Source organism: Petaurus breviceps, unplaced genomic scaffold (genome assembly GCF_028583685.1).
Source record: "Petaurus breviceps papuanus isolate PSGF00001 unplaced genomic scaffold, PetGlider_PUasm1.0 76, whole genome shotgun sequence".
In the NCBI taxonomy this organism is placed as follows: domain Eukaryota; kingdom Metazoa; phylum Chordata; class Mammalia; order Diprotodontia; family Petauridae; genus Petaurus; species Petaurus breviceps.
The window spans coordinates 50291171-50301973 of record NW_027186473.1 but is presented as its reverse complement, the minus strand read 5'-3'; the positions used below and the strand labels follow the sequence as shown (position 1 = coordinate 50301973).

General features: G+C 37.3%; 1 protein-coding gene across 1 annotated transcript in view; it reads left to right on the top strand.

Moving 5' to 3' along the window:
• The window catches only part of TTC29 (tetratricopeptide repeat domain 29), a 157721-nt gene that overhangs the window by 67017 nt on the left and 79901 nt on the right, over positions 1 to 10803 (top strand). Inside the window, exons 5-6 of the mRNA XM_069105010.1 lie at positions 4622 to 4834; positions 9738 to 9823. Coding sequence (XP_068961111.1) covers positions 4622 to 4834; positions 9738 to 9823 — 299 coding nt within the window. The remainder of the gene's footprint in view (positions 1 to 4621; positions 4835 to 9737; positions 9824 to 10803) is intronic.

Here is a 10803-nt window from a genome sequence, read left to right as displayed (position 1 = left end):
TCAAGCAACATCTCTACATATTCATGAAATACTTCAGAGTTCTCTTTCCTGACCTCTTTTCTCTCTTTCTGTCATTGATTTTCCAATAAACCTTCTTGCTTCTCTGTCCTTTCTCAATGAACAAAAAAGTCAACAATAAACATGTCCAGGGAAGAATTAAACACTGTTGTCCATGTTACTCTGGTGGATGAGGACTAGGACCTAAGTGGGGTTCTACACCGTGTCTTATTCATACATTAAAGATTGTTTTAATTGACAAATTGGATTATATATGAACCTATGCAGGGTACATGGTAAAAGTAACCAAACTGAATCAATAAACCAAATTGAGGGGGGGGGGTTAAAATAAATGTCTTTTCAAACTGTACATTAAAACATAAGCTCCTTGAAGACAGGTACTGTTTTATTTTTGACTTTGTATCGACAGCACCTGGCACAGTGTTCTGTATATATTGGACACTTCATAGATCATCATTGAGCTAAGTTGAATAGAATTTAATTTTTCATGTCTACAACTATATATTTCTTTAGCAACATGGCAACCATAGTAATGGTCCTTTGCCAAACTCCTTGTAACTACACTAATTTTAAAATTTTTAATTATTTTTAAATTTATAATCTTATTTAGATTTAACTTTAAATAAGAACACTATACTTTATGTGATACATTGAGGCAATAAGCTTTTATTCATCAAATTCTAATTTAAAAATTTTTGTTCACTTTTTTAAAATGGCAATTATGATTAGAGAGACTGCTATGAATTGAATCTGTTAGATTTTTTACAGTCAAAGTATTGTGGCAGACTGGATTTAAAACTGGTCTTAAAGTCAGAAAGATCTGGGTTCAAATCCTATCTCTGATTGGAGATGCTAGCTATATGCCTGTAGACATCACAGTGCTCCCCCAGGCAACTCTGTTAAGACCATATGTTATAAGACCTGTTGACACTTGACATTTAATTAAGTAAATTTCCAGATTGTGTTTTCCCTGTACCAATGAAATCACATCACATCTGGGCAAAACAAAACAAAACAAACATACAAAAAAACAGATAAATATTTTAATCTTTTTATTCACAAATATTATCACATTGTCATATCTAACCCTAGGATTCTGACAAGATCTTCTGAAGTGATAGTCAATTTGATTGTATGGTTATAGCCAAAGGGTCCAAGTTTTTACTGACTCATTCCTGTGTCCCTGGACTCTTCAACATGAAATGTATGCTTTTTAAAGGAATTAAAAATCTGTGTCCCTTTGTTCACAACTGGTCAGAAACACCTAAGGATTTGTATGAGTGGACAGAAAGGAAATCAACAAGGGAGGAGTAAACAAAATGTCAGGATATAGAAGTGGGAGGAGGGGGAATAGAACCAAGATTATGAGGAATCTGAGGAAATTCGATAGATGCTGTAGTTACAGACAAAGAATAGGCCAAGAAAAATTAGGGAATTTAGAACTGGAAATAGGTCTTTATATCTGGCCACTCAGTTCCAGGCACTATCCTGTACTTGTTAAGATGCTAAGTTAGAAGAAGGACCAGGTCTTAGAAAAATGGGCATTAGAGCTAGCAAGGACCTTAGAAAATCATCTAATCTAATTCCCTCATTTTACAATTAAGGAAACTGAGGCATAGAGAGGAGACACTTCTTTTCTGTAATGGCCCAAGCAATAATTAGCAGATGTAGGATTCCAAATACAGTTCTATTCCTCCTAATTCATGAACGCCATCTCTACTACCCACATCTACCCTGGGAGTTGCACTGGCTACCATTGTACCTATGCTCATCTCATTACAATCACGAAATGTTTAAAAAAACATACTAATCAGTCAACTAGCTTTTATTAAGCATTTACTTTGTGCTGAGTGCTGGGGAATACGCAGAAAGGCAAAAAAGACAGTTCCTCCCCTCAAGGAGCTCCCAGTCTAAGGGGGAGACAATATGCAAACAGCTATGTACAAATAAGACAGTTACAGGATAGATTAGAAGTAATCAACAGAGAGAAGGCCCCAGCTTAATTAAAGGGGACCAGGAAAGGCTTTTGTAGAAGGCGGGATTTTAGTGGAGACTTGAAGGAGGCTGTGGAAGCCAGGAGGCAGAGTTGAAGGTGGAAAGAAATCTGGGCCTGGGGGACACCCAGTGAAAATGCCCAGAGTCAGGAGAAGGAGTGTCTTTGTGCAAGGAACATGTCAGTGTCACCAGATTGCAGAGTACATACATAGTAGGGGGAAGGGGCTGGGTTGGGGAGGGCCTATAATGTCGGAAAAGGCTAAAAGGGTAGGAAAGGGTGAGGCTATGGAAAGCTTTAAAAGCCAAACAGAATTTTAAAAATTATTTTTATTATTTGTTTTTATTTATTGTTATTTTATATTATGTTTTATTATTCTGCAAGCAGTAGGGAGGTACAATAAATTTGATTGAATGAAGGAAGGGGGGGTGAGGTAGCATTGTCACACTTACATTTTAGGCAGATTCATTTGACAGCTGAGTCAAATTAAATCATAAATGCCTTAGAAAACATTTCATCAAGTCCTTCATTTTACACATGAGGAAATTTAACCCAGAAAACTATGTCTTGCCCAAGGTCCAACATCTAGCAAATGGTAGAACTTAGAACTCAGGCCTTCTGACTCCTAATTCATTATTGCGAAGTTTCCTTCTCTATCCTGGTTTCTACAACATTGTGTGGTAGAAACAGCTGGTCAAGGCGACAGAAAATTGGATTTGAGTCTAAGTTTTGACACTTAATCAGGGTATAGGACTGGCTAATTACTTTACATCATAAGCTCAAATGTCCTGAGCTGTAAAACATACAATAATCAAACTTGCAGTACTTATCCCTCGAGGTTGTGAGCAAAGTGCTTTGTAAACCTTAGATTGCTATATACTAATGCAAGTTAATCATTATCCTTGAACCACACTTCTAAATTATGGACAGAGTAGGGGTCAACAGAATTGCTGTTATACAGTCCTTTCAGTTCTGTCTAATGCTTTTGAGCCCATTTGGAGTTTTCATGACAAAGATGCTGGAGTGGTTTGCCGTTTCCTTTTCCAGTGAATCCAGTGGATCCATTTGGCAGGCAGTCAGAGGTTAAGTGACTTGCCCAGGATCACACAGCTGGGAAGTATTTGAGTCTGGATTTGAACATAGGTCTTCCTTCAAGGGCTATATCCACTGAGTGGCTATAGTAGGATTGTGGCTCAAATCCTGGCTCAAAGTAGGATTGTGTTTACCAGGCAGGCAAGGCCTATGAAGGACTGGGAAGAGAGATGCTTCCCTGGGATGAAATAAAGCACTATCAGCAATCATGTGTAAAAATGTTCTCCAGAGGGGGACCTTGAATCTTAAGCTTACTGTATTAAATTGAATGAGTGGGCCCGAGCTTTACTGAGTTTCCAGAATATTTACTGAAATTTAGTGACTCCTCTCTAACCTTCACCATAAACAAAGATGGAGAAGTTATCTTTGCATTGTATTGGTTTTCACATCTATTCTTATAATCTTGACATAATTTATAAAATGGAAATTTTAATAGGGTATAGCTATTTCCATGACCACTATTTGAATATAAAGGTAATTTGTTTCTGAGGAAGTGAGGTGGTGCTGTCTATCAAGACAGGTTTCACCAGCCATGATAAAGGACTTCATGGGGATTCAGTTAATTTTTTTTTATCTTCTGACAACAGAAGACACGATTACACTTTAAGAAAATAATAGTACTCTCTTGGTCCATTATAATTGACTCTTTATTTGGGGAGGAAAGGGCAATTTTTGTGGTCAGCATCAGAAATGTGCCCTGCCTGTGGTTCAAGGATGACTTGCTAGGGAGTCCCAATTAGGAAATTTCAATGGCCACCACAGTTTTTTTTTTTTTACTCATTTCCACAAAGTAATGGATGTGAATGAGTAAAATATAATTAGTTTTGTGCTATTGTAAACAACCATACTAAAAAACAAGTTTGCTTAACGTTTTCAAGGAATGAAATGGCCTGAGGCAATATTAAGTATTGGCTTTCCTATGCTGTATTTTTTCACATTTCTGCCAAATCTCTTAAGCTTCCCTCAGTTTCTGCAGATACGGAATAGGGAATAAAAGCTGTTTCTTAGAAGTAATCTTTAGTCAGATTTTTTGTAAAGTACTTTGAAATGTTTTGGAATTTATAATCAGTCAGACCCTTATTAAAAAGTTTAAAATTGGAAAATGGGTATTTAGTTTCATTATGATGATCAATACAAAACGGCAGGACTTTCAAACTGTCCCTCCAAAATTACAAATGCATTTCAAGTCATGCTAACCAAAGTAAAGCTCTCAGAGATAACTTAGCTACTCATGAGTCTAGCAAAAGGTAATGCAAATTCAAGGTCCTGTTGGATGGGCCTTCCTTCCCAGCTGTCACACTTTAAACAATTACTGCTCACAGGTATCATAAATCCTTAATCATCATGCTTCATCTGCCAGTCCTTCAGGGTTCTTCATCACCACAACCACCCCCCCACACCCCACCGTAATTCTGTATCTTCTTGCCTGCACACTGTGGGCCTTGAGACATACACAAAATTTTAAGCTTGGTAGGCACTACCCAGTTTGTATTTATGAATGTGATTTCTGTTCTTCAGGTCAGCTTGCAGAAGCTGCTGAGCGTTATGAAACCTTCCATGAAATGACAGAGGGACGGTTATGGCAAGATGCAAATGGCCACACTCTCAACTCTGTGGCCTGTGAAAATCTCCGGAGGATTTACACAATGCTAGCAGAAAGAATGCTGAATGACAAAGAATACAAACATGCCATCAGGACTCTACTGAAAGCTTGTGAAAAAGCCAAAGAAGGTAGGTAGAAAAAAAAATACATACTTTCCTTCCGTTAATGTACCATTCTGGGCTTTCCCAGGAGCAAAGTAAAAATTCTCAAGTGTTTGACTGGGTGATTATTTCCAATGAAATTCAAAGACAAATGCCATCAATATACTTCCAAATTTCACTATAAAACCAAAGTGCCTTCTTGCTGACCACAAGGAATCCATTAGTTTCTTGAAAGCTTTATCTCCAAAAATGCCATCTTCTGGAAACAACATTGTAAAACAAGGAGCCCATAATCAGAAGTTAGGGTCATTTATAGGAGTTAAGTTTTTTTTTTCCCCTGAGGTTATACATTTTCATTGTACATAAGCGTCAAGTCATTATGAAAAGGAAAGAAACTGAGGCTCAAATATCACAGGGAACTCAGTGGTCTTTTCAGTGAAATAGATAAATTTATCTGAGAATTACTAATAAATTTAGGACAAACAGCATAAAAAGTTCTATGAAGGTTGATACTTTATGTGCATATAATAGAAAGACAAAAGCCTGGGAACAGACTTAAGTGATATATTAATTCATGAGATTTATATAAAGGAATGTGGTATAAGAGGAAAAATCATTCATTTTAGAGTCACAAGTACTGGGTTCAAATCCCAGTTCTTCAGCTTATCATTTATCTGACCATGGGGCAAGTCACCACCCTTCTGAGCCTTCATATTCTCAAATATAAAAAGGCTAGGGGTTGGATGATAAATTCTCAGAGGCTGCTTTAGGCTTTGTATCCTGTGATCCTCATAAGTTATGTTAACCTAAAGTCAGTCAATAATAGAGAAGCATCTCTGAGATGGAGAAAAATGGTTACAAACTTTCCTCTTCTTCCTAGTGTTGGCTGGGTGAAATCACCCCATTGGAAAGGATTGGTAGCCCAAGATCTCTCCCTCCATGGGTATCACACTCATGATCTCTTCTCTCCCATCTCCCCTTGCCCTGCCCCTCAAAACTACAACAATAAATGAATTTTTCTTTAAAAGTTGATAATGCTGCTTACCCTAGCCACATTTTTGTACTACTTGTCTTGGGTGTCAAAATTGCTAGTTATAGTTCTGACTCCGAGCCACATTTTTCTTATCATTAAAATGGTGATTATAACATCTGAACCCCCCTACCCCTGGGGGGGAAAGGGTGCAGCTAGGTGGCACATTGTATAGAGTGCCATGTCTGAAATCAGGAAGACTCATCTTCCTGAGTTCAAATCTGACCTTCAACAGTTCCTAGCTGTATGACCCTGAGCAAATCATTTAACCCTGTTTGCCTCATATTCCCCATCTGTAAAGTGAGCCGGAGAAGGAAATTGCAAACCACTCCGGTATCTCTGCCAAGAAAACCCCAAATGGGGTTATGAAGAGTCAGACATGACTGAAAAATGACTGCACAGCAGCTCTTCTTGGGGGAGTTTGCAGTGATCAAATGAGAGTTGATATGACTGTGTTTTGTGAATGCAAAATATTAGTATAGTAAAATATTTAAGACTTCATTGAATTCTGGACTATCCACAATACAAGCTATTTTATAAGATCACATTTTTATAGATATTCATAAACAACTCCAGATGTTTGTCTAAGAGGCGAAATTCTCATTTTGAATCTGAGGCAGGGTAAAGTAGTGGATAAGGTTCTGAAACTAGAATCAGAAAGACCTAGGTTTGCATTCTAACCCAGATACTTCTAGTTACATGACTCTTGTCTGTGCTTCCTCTGTGGAATCAGAGGGATGGAGTCAACCTTTCGGGACTCTTCCATGTCTCAATCTATAATCATATCACCCTATGAAGGGAGGATACCTTGTTTATTTGTGTTTTTTTTTAACCTAGAGGAAGAAAATAGGAGCAAACTTACTCTCAAGAATTAGCTTTCAAGATCAGGTTATTTGTGCGTTATTAATGATACAGTTTGTGAAATATGAAACATTGTTAGATTTGCTTTATGTAATTGATTACATATGAATTTTAAGTTGTTGGAATATATTCCTTTTTTTGAAGGTGATGATACTATTCCTTTTTGAGTTCCATGCTGTGGATTTCCTGATGAACTCTACATGCTCAGGACTAGGGACTTAGAGGAAGCTCACCAATATGAAATTCTCCAGGCCTTTTATCTATTTAGTTGTTGCTGTTGAGTCATTTCAGTCATGTCCGATTCTTTGTACCCCATTTGAGGTTTTCTTGACAAAGATACTGGAATGGTTTGCCATTTCTTTCTCCAGCTCCTCTTTCAGATGAGGAAACTGAGGCAAACAAGATTAAGTGACTTGTCCAGGGTCAAACAGATAGTAAGTGTCTAAAGTCAGATTTGAACTCGGGTCTTCCTGATTCCAGGCCTGGAACTCTATCCACTGGGCCACTTTTATCCATGAGGACGTATAATTGAAACCATTTGGGCCAAATCACAAGTGCAGAAAAAATGCCGAATTTGCAGTCAGAGGAGCTATTTTCAAACCTGGCTCTTCTATCTGCCTCTGTAACCCTGTGCAAGGCATTTAACCCACCTGGACCTCAGTTTCCTCCATTTTAAAATGGAAGGATTAGTCCACGTGACCTCTGAGGTTCCTTCCAGCTCCAAGTTTATGAGCCCAAGAAAAATTCTAAAAGGCTCCACTTTTGACTTCAATCTTTTTTTAAAACAAAGAGATCTTTTTGTTGCCGAGCGCTTAGCTTAGCACTTACTTGTAAATGGATCCTGAACACGATAGCAGAAACAGCCAAAACTTAATCACAAGACCTAATAGAACAACAAAACAATGGATAAATTAAATTCCTTTTTAGCTTTACCATTCATTATTTGAACCAACAGTACAGCATTGCTTCTCTTTTCCAAAGATTTTGGTTTCAGGGGAATTAAAGTAATTAAAAGACTTTGATTCTATGTATGTGTAAATAGACTCTGAAATCCATATCCATCATCCTCACATTTGAAGTTTTCCCAGGTGTAATGCACTCAGATCTGAAACACTAAGCCAAAGACCAGTAGAAGAATTTCTTTTTATTTTCTGTACGCTGGAAGATGATGTAAGTGAATTTTGGTGTGGCTGAATTTTTTGGTCTGCTATAAAATGGACATTGTGTCTAAACACCGCTTGCTGAGTGCTGGTTGTGGATAAGAATGATTAGCTCATTCGTGGATTATCCATTTTAAATATGGTGGGGAAAACTCTGTTTGAATAAGGAATCTACCTCAGTGACAGCTCTTAAAGGGCTATCAACAAATGAAATTGTGTTTTGACTTTACATGAAAATATATAGAATTTTATTATCAGAAGAAAAGCCAGCCATCGCTTCCTGTATGAAAATTTCTGATGGTAGCATTAAGCTTTACTGACACTATTCCTTTTTGAGCTGAATATAAGCAAATGGATATCAACTTTGCTAATTATTCCTTGTTGGTGTTGGTATTGGTGTTGTCCAGTCATTTAGGGTTTCCTTGGCAAAGATACTAGAGTGATTTGCCATCTTCTTCTCCAGTTCATTTTACAGAGGAGGAAACTGAGGAAAACAGGTTAAGAGACTTGTGTACAGTCACACAGACATTAAGTATCTAATATTTGAACTCAAGTGGTCCTTTCTTCAGGCCTGGTACTCTGTCCACTGCAACACCTACCTGCCCTGCTTGGCACATAGTAGGCACTTAATGTTATCAGTTGCTATTAATTAATTGTTAAATGACTTGCCCAGGGTCACACTCAGCTAATGCATGTCTCAGGACATATTTGAACTTAGGTCTTACTGACTTCGGTTAACACCTTACTGCTTCTAAATTGTACTGCATTTGAAAACAACCACAAAGACTATTGTGCTCATATCATTTCTTTGAAGAATTACATTCATTTTGTCCAATAATAATAATAGTGATAAGTGGCTCTAGGCAAGGTCCTATGAACCTCACTTTCTTAATCGGTAAAATGGGGATAGCAATATTCATACTCTGCCTTCCAAGGTGGTTGTGAGCAAAGTGCTCTATAAATTGTAAAGGTATCGAATCTTTTAACCTTTTCTGTACAATGGACTCCTTTGGCAACCTGGTAAAGCCTATGGGTCCCTTCTCAAAATGCTATATTTAAATGCACAAAATAAAATACATAGGATTCTAAAGGAAACCAATTATGTTAAAATATAGTTCTCAAACTATATTTAAAAATTATTCAGATGTTCTGAAGAACTCATGATGAAAAATGCAATCTACATCCAGAGAGAGAACTGATGAACTCTGAGTGAAGATTGAAGCATAATTTTTAAACTTTCTTTATTTTTTCTTGCTTTTTTTTGACATGGCTAACTAATATGGAAATATGTTTTGCATAATTTCACACGTATAACTAATATCATATTGCTTGCCTTCTCTAAGGGTAAGGGAGGGGCTGGAAGGAAGGAGAGAATTAGGATCTCAAAAAAAGTTTGTAAAGAATGTTAGAAATAAATAATAATTCTTTAAAAAAATAATAAGTTTATAGATCCTAGGTTAAGAAACCTTACGAGAGAAGGGAATAATAATGACTGCAATTATTATTTATTAATACTAGCTAATATTTCTATAGTTATATAATGCCTACTAAGGCCAGGGTCTCCCATTGCATCCTGGGTCATCTCCAGTCATCCTGATGAATGCCTGGTCTCTGGATCTGGATGACTCTGGAGGAGAAAGTGAGGCTGGTGACCTTGCACAGCCTTCCTTCACTCAAATCAAAGTCAACTGCAAGTCATGTCATCATTTTCCTGATGCCATGGTCTTCGAAAATGAAGGACAAACACAACAACACAAGCCAGACACTGTTATCAGTACTTTACAAATATTATCTCATAAGAGTTAGGAAATAAATGTGGCTTTTGTTACTTTAATCATTTCTTTGGATCACATGCCAATTTTCTACATTTTATTTTTAGGGGGTGACAAAAAGATGGAAGGAGAAGCTGCCTTTGCTTTAGGCTTAGCGTATCATGCAGCTGGAGAGTTTGAACTGGCAAAATCAGTAAGTAGCAGAAATTGTTTTCTTACATTTTCTTCTTAGCCCTTCTTCTGCGAGGTGCCCTGCAGAAATGCAGTGAGCTTTATGCTAGTGAGCTGAGGTTGAGGGGTGAAAACGGAACATCAATACCCATTACATTGTATGTAGGCTTGCATATTTCTAAATTACTAAACCATTATCATCAAACACATGAAAGCCTAACAGTAATGGAAGAACAGGACCATCTATTTGATAGCCCCACCCAGTTGGAGTGGAAATGAACTCAAGTGCCAATAGTAGACGATAAAAGAAGAATTATGTTTGGGTTAGAATTTAGGAGAAAATGTGGAGAGATGAGAGGCTTCCTGGCATTCCCATCACAGGCGTTAGGCAGCAGAATGGGCAATAATGAAAATCCTGCGATGCTAGCCTAGTGGTGTTTCCTTATTTATAATCCAAGGCAAAGCCCATTCCAAAGGTCTGACCACCTCTCATCTTTTATGACCAGGGTTTTTTTTTTTAAAGAACTCCTAAAGAGCTTTTACAACCAAAGGCAGATTTTCCTTTAGATCTATCAAAACTATTCAAAAATTTTCAGTTTTACTTCCACTTTTAAAAAACTCAGAATTTGCACACCGTCTCCTAGTGACTCCCTTATAATTTTAATTTTTTCAACTTTCTAATTAATGATTCAGATTATGCAGTCTAGGTAGGTCACTCATCTTTTCCAAAGAAAGAAGGTTTTTTTTTTTTAATTGTTGTTTTGTTTGTGTTTTTTGTTCCTTGAGGCAACTAGGTGATGCAGTAAGTAGAGGTCTGGGAATGGAGTCAGGAAAATTTGATTTCAAATCTGGCCTCATATACTTATTGGCTTGTGACCCTGAGAAAGTCATTTAACCTCTGTCTGCCTCAGTTTCCTCAACTGTAAAAGTGGAATAATAATAACACCTGCCTCCCAGGGTTGTTGTGAGGATCAGAAAAAATAATATTTGTGAAGTCTTAGC